Genomic DNA, 15,527 nt, shown 5'->3' on the forward strand with positions numbered 1-15,527 from the left:
TAGAGAACACATGTGTATAGTGGTGGGGGTAGAGAACACACGTGTACAGTGGTGGGGTAGAGAACACATGTGTATAGTGGTGGGGTAGAGAACACACGTGTACAGTGGTGGGGGTAGAGAACACACGTATACAGTGGTGGGGTAGACAGCACACGTGTATAGTGGTGGGGTAGAGAACACACGTGTATAGTGGTGGGGGTAGAGAACACACGTGATGTTGTGATGCTACAATCCAATTAAAATGGGAGCATGAGGTAACTGGATGTTACTGTAGGATGCTATTAAAATGGTTCATGTATCGTGAACTGCTACAAAACTTGTATATGTTTACCATACAATAATATGCAAGCGTAATTGCATAATAATTCAGCCTCCATTTCATCTGCTAATCAGCAACCTTCTCCAAAAATATGAGAAATAAATTAATGAACGACTTCTTGAACACATATTAAACCACATTTAATGAACGCATATCCAAATATAAAATGTCAATAATATTTGCCGTAAATGAAAAGAGAAGACAAAAAAAAACAAACAAAAAGAAAAATACAAAACCACAAGGCTCATACCCTCACAGAAAACTTACGTGATTACCAACAGAGACAGTTGTGAAAACAGAGACCTCACTGCATCGAACAAATGAAGACAGGAGCCTTTACTCCCTCCACCAACAGCATTACGAACACAAACTGCATTAACAGAAAGACAGAAAGAGTGTCGACAGTTCAGAGGTTGACTCCACAACAAACAAACAAAAACAACAGAAACATGTGATAAAAGTATATACAGCTGGAATGATTGATCTGTTATAATATGTGTGAAACTAAACCATATAAAATAAGTTTGACAGTGTGATTGACAATAAACACATTAACGCTCCAAACCCTTTTAAAATGTTTCAGGTGGATTTATGTCAAATTTTTTTAGTTTTTTTTGTCCTTTTTTGTGTCTCCTTTCTGCCAAATTATGTAAGCAATGTCCAATAGAATCTGTCCATTATGCTGTGCTCTGACTGGTTCCTTTGATCTCTACGGAGGACCTCTCCTTGCGTCCTGCATACTCTCCGATGAAGGACCCGTCTTCATTGAAATGTGCGTCTTCGTCACCGTAGTCCACCATGCTGTCCCCGCTGTCCCCTCCTTTCATGTCCCCGGTCAGTGTGTGTTGGCTGCCTCTCAGGGGCTTCTCGTCGTTGTCACTGGGTCAAAGAGAAAGGACAAATGGAACGAATGTAACGCACAGCCATGCCTGCGATGTTCTCACGGTTAAAGGAACGATACGCCCCAAAACGCTCAGGACGACAGCAGGTCCAGTTCTAATCAAGCCTCGAGTCCGAGGCATCGGCATTCAAGTCTCAGTCCAAGTCTAAGTCCAAGTTTTGTGGATAACACACTTTTTTTCTGACTTCGCGAAAGACATACTTTAGCTCCCACATGCCCGGTGTGGTAGCAGGACTGAATTCATCTTCAGTATGAGTTTACACATCTCTAAAAGTTTCTAAAGTATGATCTATTTATTCCATGTAATCCGGTTCAAACCAGCTTGGAACATTTTATGGAAATCTGTGGTTACCTTCCATTGCTAAAAACCAAAAAGCCACAGGCATGCCTGTGCTCTCATCTCTCCTGTATAGGCTGGGTCATTACATTTCTCACACCTGCATTCCTTTCACAAATGTACTAGTCATCTTATTACTTATCATCTTATTACTTATTGCTGCTACTTTTAAGCAGCATAATAATTTTATTCACATAAAGGTGTTCTGTGAAGGATTTTAAAATAACTGCACTGAAGACTATGACTGTGCTTTTCTGCATTTTATTATAAAATAGCTTCTTGACAATTTTCTGAGTCAAGACGAGTTAAGTGCTGGCAAACTGCTATTCGGTTTCTATCACACGGCTTAACTTCATTTTATAGCAAAATGTATATTTTCAGATGTTGTTATGAAATGCATAAAATCTAACATATTGCTGCATTTTTACATATATACTGTGTCTTAACTCGTACTGTGAATTCACATAAGCCACAGAGCATTTACAATGTACAGTTGAACTACATATTTATCTTGGAACCGCATATTGCCTGTAATGTGTCCAATGATCAGCTCCAAATCCGAGTCTCAGGCTTTTTAAGTCCATGTCTGTGTCTAAGTACTGGACTCAAGTTATGGTGAATGAAAGCTAATAGTCACTTAGGTCACTTAGCATAACAAAATGGCACGTAAGGGGCCCTCACTACCTGACCAACTCACTAAATTGCAACAACTGCTGCACACATTGGCATTTTGGGGTGACCATTTCCTTTAAGGTCTTCAGTCATGTGCAATCCTTGATGAATTAACATTTTACTCGGAATGCTCTGGCAAATTTTTCAAGGACTATTATTAATGCATAGGTAAAGTTTGCATGAAATTGCTTCACCCTCTGGCTGACTGTTCAGTTTGACTCATTCACTTCCATTCATTTCAAAATTACCCAAGAGAGTGCATTTGAAGCCGAGTGGATGATTTCGAAAAGTAAAAAAAAAAAGAAAAAAAAAAACATACGAGTTTCCTTTTTTAGACTGCAAATGAATGATTCGTATTCCTTATTCCTACCTCTGCCTATGGGAAGCTGCAGGTGTGTGTGAGCTTACAAGCAACACCTGCCTTCGACTTTACAGGAGGCCCACTTTAGTTTGATTTGTGTAGGGAGAAACATTAAGATTAAGATTTGTGGAAGTGCTCCGCACAGCGCATTCTCAGTGTGGTGCCCCGCGTGCGAAGTTTGTGATGCGTGTGCATTCCAGGCCCGTTCGACCCAACCCCCACCCCACGAGACTAGTTATGCATCCTCTCAGGACTGTGCTCTCCAGTTTCCTGTACGCAACTCAAGAGCACGAGCGGATTCGTGACTGCCGCTTGGCTTATCCACCATCCTCATTTATCTCACCCAGGTCTTAGATAATCTACTGTTTCAAGTGATTGCCTTTCCATGTTTGTGTCTACATAGAGAGAGCCCTTGAAACGCTGTTATGAATTGGATCTCTGAAAGATTAATGAAACGAACACGGATATCGTTGCCCTGGAGATAAGTGCCTTTCAATTAAACCAGTTTGTGCCCCTCCCCCAAGCCCCCCCCCCCCCCCCCCTCCATCACCAGTCATCAACCATTGAGTGTTGGGCAGACTCTCCATTCTATCCCCAGAAACAAAAGCGTTTCAATTTAACAGTGATGCAATTACTCCTAATTCCTACCACAGCATGCTAGCTACCCACAAAGCACTGCGAAATAACAGCTCTGTGTCAGGGCCGCCGATGCCTGACCACAGGGGCGGGTGGGGCTTGCCGCTGTTGTTTAGCACGTACGTGTGGTCGTTACTCAGCTCGTAACGCCTCCAGAGCTCGGGCTGCCGTGTTGCTCCATGTTTTGCTCATGTATATAAGGATCTCTTTTGAACCATGACAAGAAAAGCACAATACAAAAAAGAAGAAGATAGTTACGATACAGTATAGAGGCACAGGGTGCAGTATTGATTATTTTGCCAGGATATGACAGGAATGCTGTGATTGGTCGAGGCAGGATGGACTTAGAATTTGTCTACCTGTATTCGCAGAAGGTGTCATCATTCATGCCTTGGGACTCCACATCAGGATGAAGGTCTTCTTTCTCTTTCACTGAAGAGGGGATAAGGGTGGGGGGATCCTTTAATATCATTAACACAGTTACACTCTTAAAGGAAATGAGCCAATAAATTAAAAAATGGATATATGTGGATAGATTGCTACCTTCTAGTCATTAATAGTGCAATGGTGCATTATAATGGCAACAGAGAGATCTGGCTAATAATTATCCCAAATTAGGAGCCATGTGCTTTGGATGCTCCTCTGTTTATTACGAAGCGTTCTGGTATCTATTAGCAGCTGATTAGCTAAAGCGCAGCTCCTCGTGCAGGAGGTGGTTAGAAAGGCGTTCTGGGAGTCGTCCAGGAGGAGACGGTGCGGTGCTAATGCAGTGCTCTCACGCCCTCTGCATCATTTTATTCTCAGGCACGCTATGGTTGTTCTCGTCTGCTATATGCAAGCATTTTGCACTCTGTTCCCATTGTGAGCCCGTGACTCTATTTGTATTCTCTAAATAGAACGCGTTAGACACATTTAATACAAACGGCCGCTCTCCACACCGGTGCGTATAAATATAGGAGAGAAAGCAGTCATCCTGTGATTTTAATGGTGTTGTTTCCATGTATTTTATCCATATACTTGCTGTTTTTTTTATTTTTTGTACTTCTTCCTTTCTTTCTCTTTTTTCTTATTTCTGTTTCTCCACAAATTGCCCACCCCAGCAGTCTGTTATGCCCAGTGGGCTACATGGTTCTGAGCGAACACAAACAGGTCGAAGGAGAGCACAGGGGTGGCTGGGCTGGGGTACGAGGAGGATTGGGGGGGTGTTGTATGTGTGTGTGTGTGTGTGTGTGTGTGTGTGTGTGTGTGTGTGTGTGTGTGTACCCTCACCAGAATACTTCCCTCCTTTGTTCCTGTTCACGAAGCAGGCCACAAGCATCACCAGAGTGAGGAGGGCTACCGAACACATCAGCCCGATGAACCAGCCCTGGTTGGAGATGCTGCCGTGGATGCTGGCCAGACCTGCGAGATACGAGACGTCAGTTCACAAAGCGCAGGCTGACCTTCCTCACCGGGGACAGCAGATTGACGGCCCACATCGACAAGGCCTGTCGGGCGGTGAACGGCTGACCGGGGACCAGCGGCGGGAATGGAAATGCAGCCAAATGAATATTAAACGGCCAGGCCGCTTGTCTAATTAATCAAAGGAAGGCGCTGTTTAAGCATAATTCCTTTGCATCGAGTCGGTGACAGATCAGATAGAGGCAGATGGACAGCTCACGCACGATAAGTTAGTTCAAGGACCACAACTTATGGATTGGACAATATGGACAGCTAAGAGTCTTAAGTGGAGACCTCTCTCCCCTCACTTTTGGCCCTGGTCCAGACACCTTCAAAAATGCAAGAACTATCAACCAATTGTAGCCAAATAGTATACTCTGTTCCACAACTGGGAAAGTCTTAGAGGAGTCAAACACCTTGGATATCTGACAGCTACCTTTACCTACAGTACAGGAAGTGCGTACAAGGTTTTACTTTTTACAAGTAAACCTGGGCCCGCTACACCCCCCCCCCCCCCAATTTTTTTTTCTCTCCTAATAAACTGCATTAAAGAATAAAGAAAAAATCGAGACGACAGTATAGCTTTAAAAACGCAATAAACAATAACATTTGTACTAGATAACTTGTTAAGCAAAATAAGTTTCCAAACAAAATAAGGTTTACAGCTCCGTGGTTCTCGGAAGCGAAATATGTAAACGAGGATGTCAAAGGACTGAATCGAAACTATCTAGCGCCGGTAGGCTAACGACAGCTAGCGTCGCCACAGCGGGCGGAAATTATCATACAGTTAAGCCCGCCCACTAAGAAGGAAGATATGATTGGTCAATTTTACTGTCATTTGAAACTGGTATTACTGGTATGGTAAAATGGAATAATTTATTTGCTTTAATTTTTGTAATTGTTTAGATGTCGATTGTAAAACTGTAAGTAGATAAAATAAAATTGGATAATTATATATATATATATATATATATATATATTATATATATATAATGTTTTAAGAATATTTTAGGCCCTCTGAGAGGGCGTAGAGGGCCCTGACGGTTCCCCACTGCTCTAACCATTTATTTTGTGAATGTATCCATCATATTGCTTTTTAACCCTGTGCCAGCCAGTTGGGCACATCTACATATTTTTAACTCTAAAGTAATTAAATTGCGAAGACATCTAGTGAATCACCAACAATAGGCTAGGTCTTAAAGGATTAAGGCCTTTCTCCATCGACCAGCCACACCGTCACCAGCTACCTTAAGCTACTTTGACTTTGAAGTTAGTTTACCTGAATAACTTTGTAAGCTTATGGCTTATGGTTGTTCATATATGCAACATACAACTCTGAATCCGTGTCCTCCTTCGCCGGAGTCCGGCTAACATTTGTGAAGTTGTAGCTAACCGAGGCACAAACACGGGAAAAAAAAGATTGAAAAGTATTAAAGCAAAAAACACCCCAACAAACAAACAAAAAAAAAACAAAAAAATAAACGAAGGGTTAGTGCAGGATGAGGCGGGTCTGTTTGCGCAACAACTCTGTTCGTTAGGAGAGGTTCGCTGCTGGAGGACTCTGTTTTCATTTGCCTCATCTCCATTTCAGCATATGGCCTTATCAAAAATCTGACCTGAATAAAATATCGCCTATTAACATAACTGGAGCATCACTTTCCAATTCAAAAATTTCATGCCATGGAACACTGTCGAGTACATTAAGATGCTAAACTAGCCCCTGGAACAGAAATAAAGAGCGACTGTTTTTGAAATGAATTTGCTAAGGGGAAAAATGACACTATAATGGTGAAGCAAGTCTGGACCACCTTCTCCTCTACTGCGCTGGCAAACCTGCTGGACATTTTTAGCTTCCTGCTGCTAAATGACTAATTGATGAACTGGGGCAGAGAAGAAGTCTGTCTGTTTGGTTGTGTGTAGCAAAGGAGATCAGAGATATCAACTGATAGCTTGCTGGTGTTAGGTTCAGGAAGTCACACTGAGCCCTAACACCATAATGATGTTAGGCAACCATGTGACAGGAACGAACACATGAAACAAAAAAAAAAACAAATCAAGTAAAACATAAAAGAGAAAATGGTGACAGCAAAGCAAAGGAAGGCTTATGGTTAAACGTAACACAGACCTTAGTCTAAGGGAGAACACTAAGCTAATTGTTTTCACCGCTTTCAGGTTTTCCAATTAGGCAACGTGTCTGGGGCCGCCAGCCTTGGTTAATGTACATCTCAATCACGGAGCATCAGTCCTCGAGGCCAGACGTGCTAATCATGGCCTTTCTACCTTTTCCTTAGGTGAGCCTTTCTCCAATGTGTCTGCGACCGAGGCCACCGCTGCCCACCCTGTCCACCGCGAGGTTTGAAAATGTCACCCTCTAATTGCAGACGTGTTTCTTTTCTCCCCGGTACTGCGCCAGAAGCGTAAAATTGGCAGCTCGCTATGACGCATTCCTGCCACAAGGAGAGAAAACACGGGGTCGGGGATGGAGGTGGGGAGGAGCTATAAATATCGAGCACTGCTGGCTGGGGCTTTGTCACCCGCCTGCATAGAGGGGGATTAAATGCTACAGGAAGCATCTGCCAGTGCGGTAGGGGAGGAGAGGCCCCCCATGTATGGACGTGTCCTGTGGGGCCCGAAGCCCAAACATCCAGGGCAAAGCTCTCACGGCGCTCCGATCCACGACTTTCAACAGCTCCTCCTTTTCCCCTCAAACAGTGGCAGGTGTGTCTCTCTGCTGCCTCTCCCTTTCCCCGTCCCCCCTCTTTCTCTCTCTCTCTGTCTCTCTCTTTCTCTCTGTCTGTTTCCCTGTCCCTCTCTCTCTCTCTGTCTCTTTCTCTCCCTCTCCCTCTCTTTCTGTCTCCCTCAGCCCCATCTCTCTGCCACCTCATCTTCTCCTTTCACCTGTTCCTCTCCTCTCTCTCCATCCTCTACTTCTTTCTCTCTCTCCCTCAGCCTCTCTTTCTCTCCCCCTCATCTCCCTTAGCGTGTTTCTCACACCTCTCTGCTCCTCTTCCTTTCCCTCTCTGCCTCATCCTATTCCTCCCTTTCTCTCTCCCTTCCTCTCCCACTCGTCCTGTCCCTCTCCTTTAGCTTGTTTCTTTACACACTCTCTCTCTCTCTCTCTCTCTCTCTCTCGGTCGTGCATCCCTACCTCCAGCTGAGAGGATGACTGGGGTGCTGTCTGAGCTCCTTCTAGCTGTTTGTGTTGCTGCAAAAGGTTTTCCACCTGCTTGACAGAGCTTGGCCATCTGAGGCATCACATATGATCGTTGGTCTCATAACATAATGTGGCTTCTCGGTTTGGAGGGTTCGTCAACCCTTAAGAAGGAGGTTCTGGTAGTCACTACTCATAGGTCCATTAACATTCATTGCATAATTATAATATGCGTTGTAATCGTCTACATAGTATCATCTGGCTCATGGCGATGTATAGGTTCTGTTAGATTGGTATAGTCAAATACTTTTTGATTGTATACAACCAGTTTCCGATATGGACTCGTATGTTTGTACCTATAGAAGAAAGTGTGGTATTAGCCACAAAGGAAACTGTAGATGTTCTTGGAGAAGAACGAGTTCTGGGGTGCCCTGAAAAGAAAGACAAGATCTTGAGTTTCTCCACTAAATCTACATAGCAAAGGTTCTCATTACGTATGAGTTGTTAATCAACCAAATGATCAGTACTACTGTTAGAACGGAGTCCCACTGAATACCACTACTGAACATGAAGCAAATTCAGTTTGGATTCTATTTAAGAAACCACTAAGTACTGTCAAGCACAGTTTTACATAAACAACACCGTGATAGTTGCTAAACGCAGTAGCAGATGATGTGTTAATTTAATATCTTCTCTCATCTACAACAGAAACAGCCATATCTGAAGAGAAGCAATATGACAGCATCTATGATTATCCAACTGGGCTTGCACTGAACTACTACCATGACAAGCAAGTGCACCAAAGCCCAAACTACTCCGCTTGCTATAATGTTACACGATTATGGAAAAACAAACAAACTAACAAACTGCCTAAAACTCTGAGGCACTACTGTTTTCACCACGTCTACGGCTACTGGAAGTAGAGCGCTTTGTGCTGATTCTGAAAACAGGGACGTCTCTAGAAGCTGGTGAGGAAAACAAAGGGCATAAAATAGACATGCAAAAAATGGCAGACACTGAAAGCAGACAGCCAGTCTCCCACAAACGCACTGTGAATTCTGGGAAAGAGAGGCACCCGTGCAGTGAACGCAGCGGGACAAGCTCCTGGATGTTCAAACGACTTTGCTGCAACACCGCTGGACTGCGGGTTTTATCCACACACCGCAAGATGGATATTCCCATTTCTCCATCATTTTGGCCACTCGACAGGGCAGCGCACAGCACTTTTAATGGTCTGTTTTTGATAAAGGGGATGAAAGATATCAAACTCCATATCTAAGAGGCGATTCATTTTCCTGCGTGATTTCCATTACTGTGCAGCACATTAATATCGACAACGCAGGATCCTGGCATTGATGGGATCTTTGCTGGAGCCGTGTGAATCTGCAGTCAAGTAAAAACAATAAACTGCACTTTATCAATCATCTTTTTTCTTTTATTGTTTTGTAGATGTTAAGTATGTGAAACACTTCCACGCTGCACCTACCCCGGCACGTATAATTGATTATCACCTCACTATCATCTTCGAAACTATGACTATCCACCATTTCCTGTCCCAAAGGTGACATGTTATTTTTTTTTCCCTTTTCTAAAGTTTTCGCCCTCCTCCTGAATCAATAAGCACTTGCGGCTTCTTCGACAATGACAAATGAGCTGCTCTCGCACTGCTATGACATCGTTTAGTCGTAAAGAACTGCTTAGAGTGGCATATAAAAGGCTTGGCAGGACGGGGGGGGAGGTCGAAGTGATGTCTGTTTGCATTCGTCCGCAATCCCAGAATGCATAGCGACACTGGTTATCCACTGGTTATGCCCAGACCCCTGGATCCCAGGCCCCCTAGACCCCTGGCACCACCCGCAGGACTCTAAACCACCGTCCGTGGGGTGTGCTTTGGGTGGAGGTGGTGGTGGCGTTCACTCACGTGCTTCTGGCCCGGTGGTGGCCTCCTCGCTGGCCGCTGGCCCACAACCTGCCCGGGTGCAGCAGTGTAGGTAGAACCTGTAGCGGCTCACTGCCTCCAGGTCCTGCAGGAGCCACTGGCTGGTGGCGGCGCTGTCGATGTTCACCGACAAGAGGGGTCCCACGTCCTCGGTGCTGTTGACTGGAAGAGGAAGATAGGGAAGTGGAATAAAAAATTAAATGTGCCATATTTTTGTCAATTGTGATTTTTACACCCCAATCGAAATTTGTCCTCCGCTTTTAACCCATCTGTGCAGTCAGAACACACACACACACACACTAGTGATTACTAGGGGGCTGTGGATCACACGGCACGTGCAGAGCGGTGGGCAGCCCTAGCCCAGCACCCAGGGAGCAGTTGGGGTTAGGTGCCTTGCTCAAGGGCACCTCAGTCATGGCCTGTGTGGGAGTCGAACCCACGACCCTCCGGTCACAAGATCAGTTCCCTAACCGCCAGGCCATGACTGCCCTAATTGGGACTGCTTTGCCCCCTAGCGCCCCCTAGTGTCCGTTCTCTACTGATTCGGCTTTTGGAGGGTTTGATGATTATATGAGTACGATATGTCTGAATATTGGAAACCAGTAACCTATGAAGTTCTAGTCTTACAGGAATGCAAATAAATAAAGTATTCCTTGGCCAACATAAGGAGGGAGTTGCATCAAATACATGAACTTTCATAAACTAATGAATAATAAGATGACTTGCTTATGTACACCAGTGTACTAAATGATAAAATATAATTGGACACTTGTGCATGTAAAACATGGCAAATAGAACTGTGTTTGAACCCCTATCGATTTGTGCTGAGCTGAATGCATCGTGAAGGTATCAGAGAAGTTCTACCGCCCAGCCCAGCCCGAAAGGCAGCTACACTGTAGCTTACGAGGTTCGCTTCTGCCCAAGGTGTTAAACATTATCTGTAAATATCCTCGCTGACGTTCCGTTCTGAGCTTGAAATACTGACTTCATAAAAGCGGTCAGGCTCGGCCGCGAGACATCTGTGTGCCGGCGCCGTCCAATTCCGGGCGGCATCTCGTGCTGCGGGCAGACAGCTGGCCGCATTATCGCCGGCGTTTTACACGCCGCTTCCTTCGAGAGGACTTCAAAAAGCCGACTTCAAAGGGCGACCGGGGGACTCTTTCGCACTCCCCTGATAAAAATGGCCCTCCTTTTAATATGTGGCATGGCACTTAGCCACAGCGATCAGCTGCATCATCAAACACAATTAGCTAACAAACCCTCCCAGGCCATGCGTATTATAACCATCTTCATCTTTATTCCAGCTTGAAGGCCAGAAGGGCGATGAGTAATACGCTTGTGCCAGAATCACTGGTCTGTGGCCAGAAAGGGGGAGAGAAATGGTCCTGGCCCGAATACGCTATTGCGGGCCAACCACTGAAAAACATCTACTGATTTGTAAGCGGGATGTCCTGGAGACCAGGTGAAGTGTCTGGGATCAGACACCTTGACAAAACGAGTGTGTTTTGAGTTGATTATGCTATTAGATGCTGTGACATGCCAGGGTGAATAAAAACGGCTTTGTCTCGATGCTAACCTACAGATCTCCTGTGTTTCATATGTGCTACCCAATGATTTCAATTGATGCCAAGTGGTGATCTTCATGTCAGGATGGAAGTCGAACTCAGATTGTATTCTTGTGTTCTCCTGATCTGTACAGCTCTGGCTGACATCATGTCCTGTTTCTGGTTTCTTTACCTTTACAGTCATCACACACCACAAATGTATCCTTGAGTGTGCTATCACATAACTATCGATGTTGCACATGCGCGCACACACACACACACACACACACACACACACACACACACACACACACACACACACACACACACACAATCTAACACGTTCCCATAACCTACACCACATCTGGGGTTGGGGAGACTTATATCAGGCAGACGTCTCTCTCCACAGAGCAGACAACCCTTGCAGGTAGGTGGCACAACAATACCCCCTAGTGGTGACATGCAGGAACAACTATGCTGAGGAAACGAGGCAGGACAGCAGCTGGGTGCTGAGAGAGGCAGCAGGGACATACTTAGCTGGTACTGCAGGATGTAGCCGATGAGGACACCGTTGGCCTCCACTGGGGGCGACCAGGTAAGCATGACCGCATGCTTCTGAATATCAGTAGCCCTGAACATTTCAGCTTGGTCTGGAACTAGAGGGGAAAGGGGGAATTTCACTTTTATTTCAATACACAATTTGCTCATTTTTGACATTTTAAGGAATGAATCACGATATGTCCACGTGTCCTACCTCCCTCTGGAGTTTTGAAAGTGAGCGGGTGGCTGTCTGGCCCGTTGCCGCGTCCATTGAAGGCGCTGACGCTGAGGCTGTACTCAGAGAAGGGTCGAAGGCCCGGTATGTGAGCGTGGTTCCTGTCCCCGGGAAACACCACCGTGTGCTTGTCCCCGTGCGTCTTCTTTGTGTCCAGAAGACTGCGCAGATGCCACCAGTTCATCTGGCAAAACAGCAACACACAGCCGGACAGAGTTCAGTAAGCAGGAAACAGGACATGAAACAAACACCAGGCATGCCATTTTGTGTCACGGGAGTGGGCATTTTAGCAGATATGTAAAGGCAGTGTTATATCGAAATCTATTATGCTGTGAGGAATGGTTATTTTTGAGACAGCAACAATGAATGTTGTACTCAATAAAAGATGCCCTCAGTAACACTACCATCATGAACACGGAGCTCCTGTATGCTTCCTGTCTGTAAAGCTCTAATCTGAGCCATCACTCCACACCTACAGTGCTACAATGTTCCACAAGCTCAGGCAATCAAAAATGACAGAGGCCTTTTCTGATTGGATGGCTGGATAACCAATGAGAACACTGGTTTTATGACAATAGCACAGTGACACGGTGAGCAAGACACGGTGAGCAATCTGATAAAATGTCTTATGATATAGTCTCAACATGCCAATACATCACACTTATGTTTTTATATGTTTAATTGGTAGGACTGTTCTTATTTGAATTCCTGTACTATATAACCAATAACTAATAATTAATACATGGCTACCTGGTAACTAGCTATCTTGTTTCGACCAATTGGAAGATGTTTCCTAAGATTGCCCACCCCTATATCCTTCTGCCGTTGTTCTAAAATGTGATTGGGTGGCTCGTTAGCCAATTAGAAAAAACCTCTGTTAGCCAATTAGAAAAGAGCTCAGTTATTTCAGGTGTGGAGGGAGTGTGCAGATTAGACGTGGATAGAGGATCAGTTGGGTAGTAAGAAAGTAGGAGAGCAAATAGAAGTATACTTCTAATAAACATTTATTGACTACAGCATTCATTGTTAGTTTCTCAAAAATCATGATAATAGACTTACATTTCTATACAACAGTGCCAGTGTTTTTGTTGGTTTAAAATATCTGCTTGCAGTAATGTGCATAAAGCATACTGTGTATGCTCTGTACAAACTGCAAATTACTGGCTATAAATGTATATAGTGTTTTGATTTATATGTGTATAGTGTTTTTTATTTTATTATATTTTTATTTTACTTCATCCTTACGTGTACTTGAGCTGTTGTAATGTACACATTTCTCCGAGGCGGGATAATAAAAGTCTTATCTTATCTTGTCTTATCAAAAGTCCCGGTGTCGAGATCGTCCTGACCTGGTGTCAAGATCATTCTGGCCTGCAGCCGGGATGGCGTAGCTGGTGAGTATTTTGGATCGTGGCCCGAGGTCAAGCCGGGGTGGGACAGGTTGCAGCCTGAGGCCTGCACGGGGGGGACTCCGGCCATCTAACCGCGGACTAAATGGCTGAAGGATGCGTGTGAGGGATTACCGTGTAGCCTCCCAGATGGCCATGAAGCTTGTCCTTGTGAACATGGCTCCAGCTGACCTTCACCAGAGTGTTGTTCATCACCTCCACCGCCACGTCGTCTGGGGCAGCTGATGGAACTGCAGACACACACACACACACACCAGATCTAAAGACACCATATAAGCTTCCTGGAGCTGCAGGGGACGCTTGCGTCGGGATAATGACGCGGAAAGCTTAGACTCCAGCTGGGCTCCTCACGCAGACACACAACTGTGGTGTCATTTCAAAAGTAAATGTAGTATTTGCTGCCACCAGTAATAGTGGTTTGTGTCTTTTTAGTTTTTTTTTTAAGTAACCACATCCCATTGTCTAAACACTGAAAGTATTTCTGTATTCCATGAAACACTATTTACTATTCTACATCTAAGGAGTCCATTTCGCTGACCTAATAGAGACTAGTATTACTGAGAGATGGGAAAATGTTTCAGACTCATTGTAGTGACCAAAAAACTAAGCGAACACTAAGAGAAAGACAGAGAGTGAGACAGGGAGAGCTAGCAGAGAGACAGACAGTGAGAGAGAGAGATAAAAAGGGGAATGCATGTGAGCATAGGCTAATCCTACTACACAGAGAACAAGCGACCTGAGATACCGTCGGGGGGGGGCAGCTGCACAAGAAAACTGAAGGCGAGACGAATAATTAGAGCTGAAAATGTAAATAGCTCACAGCCACGACAGCATTTCATTTGTCAGTCTGCGGAAGGGGCACCGAGCCTCGGCGTGGGGAAATCGTCCCCCTGTGTACTGTTTAATAACCACAATAAGGCGAAACGGATCTCCGTAGCGGGCCAGGCGCGCCGATAATTGTGTGAGGCGGAGACGGTATTTTATCAGCGGGTCGCCACACCCCTAGGCTTGTTGACACTGTGTTCACGTGCGTAGCATACGGGGAGTGGATTGTTTACGGAATGCTGCCTGCCCGGAGGCGCACGCAGAGGTACGCGTGGGTCACCTGTCCACTTACAGTCTTCCCCCGAGTAGCCAATCACGGTGCGGGGCTCCGGCGCCCAGCCTGCGTGGTTCCTGGCCTGGATCCTGACCTCGTAGGGGACGAATGTAGGAGTGTTCTTCACCACGAACGAGTGCCTCTTCACCATGTGTGTGTGCCAGTCCTCTCCGGTGCCGTGCAGACGGTAGCTGACCCTGTACTCCAGACCGGGCCCGTTGTGTTCAATGGGGGGCAATGGCTGGAAAGGCCAAGGGGTTTGAACTGTTATACACGTCAACAAGTTTTCAGGGGGAGGGGGTCACAGTAGGTGATGGTGCTTGGGTATGCTAACTGCTTATCCTATGTGTTCGCCTGTATATCTGACCTCACAGATGGTCTGAACAGCAACAATAAATAGGTTAGGAACCCAAGTCATGTGTGCATGTAAGGGCTTCCCTAGTGACTGACATTCCACCCCCAAAGTGTAGGATAGTGGCGGTTTAGTTGAAACAACATGGCCGTGACCGTAACGATGTGTTCAAACACTGAAGCATGTTCACTTCAACAGGCTAATAACCCCCAGCCTCCAATTAAGCTACAGAACCATTCCAGACCTAAAATCACTTAACCGCTGGCTTCTCGTCTGTTCAGAGGTACAACAGCTAACAAGGACTCAACAGAAACCTAGAGCCAAGCCTCGAAACATCTAACAATGAGCTGGCAGAAGGAGATTGAAGGAGATACAATTATCTACAAAAGGACACCATTAATATGAGACCTCATAATTCTAAGACACGCAGATCAATCACCATAGCCGGAGAGCCTAGTAATAACCCAGAGAATGGAAGAGATTCATCTTTTCAAACAAAAATCATAATTCATTACTTATGTCCTGTTAGCCCCTGGTGCTTTTTGATCCGAGGCTGGACTGGGACCTCTGCTCGTTGGGGTCTGGTTCACAA

At 45.2% G+C, this 15,527-nt stretch overlaps 1 protein-coding gene across 7 annotated transcripts in view; it reads right to left on the reverse strand.

Moving 5' to 3' along the window:
• Positions 1 to 442: 442 nt before the first annotated feature.
• Positions 443 to 15,527, reverse strand: part of chl1b (cell adhesion molecule L1-like b) — a 64,521-nt gene continuing 49,436 nt past the window's right edge. For 6 of the 7 annotated variants that reach the window (XM_077014066.1, XM_077014062.1, XM_077014067.1 and 3 more), the window contains 8 exons: positions 14,602 to 14,824; positions 13,599 to 13,714; positions 12,055 to 12,259; positions 11,834 to 11,956; positions 9,739 to 9,918; positions 4,496 to 4,627; positions 3,586 to 3,658; positions 443 to 1,198 (listed from right to left, as the gene is read on the reverse strand). In XM_077014066.1, the coding sequence (XP_076870181.1) occupies positions 997 to 1,198; positions 3,586 to 3,658; positions 4,496 to 4,627; positions 9,739 to 9,918; positions 11,834 to 11,956; positions 12,055 to 12,259; positions 13,599 to 13,714; positions 14,602 to 14,824 (1,254 nt within the window). In that variant the 3' untranslated portion in view covers positions 443 to 996. Of the gene's footprint in view, positions 1,199 to 3,349; positions 3,433 to 3,585; positions 3,659 to 4,495; positions 4,628 to 9,738; positions 9,919 to 11,833; positions 11,957 to 12,054; positions 12,260 to 13,598; positions 13,715 to 14,601; positions 14,825 to 15,527 lie in introns of all 7 variants that reach the window. The other variant, XM_077014068.1, reaches the window with a different exon arrangement.

Source organism: Brachyhypopomus gauderio, chromosome 8 (genome assembly GCF_052324685.1).
Source record: "Brachyhypopomus gauderio isolate BG-103 chromosome 8, BGAUD_0.2, whole genome shotgun sequence".
Lineage (NCBI taxonomy): Eukaryota > Metazoa > Chordata > Actinopteri > Gymnotiformes > Hypopomidae > Brachyhypopomus > Brachyhypopomus gauderio.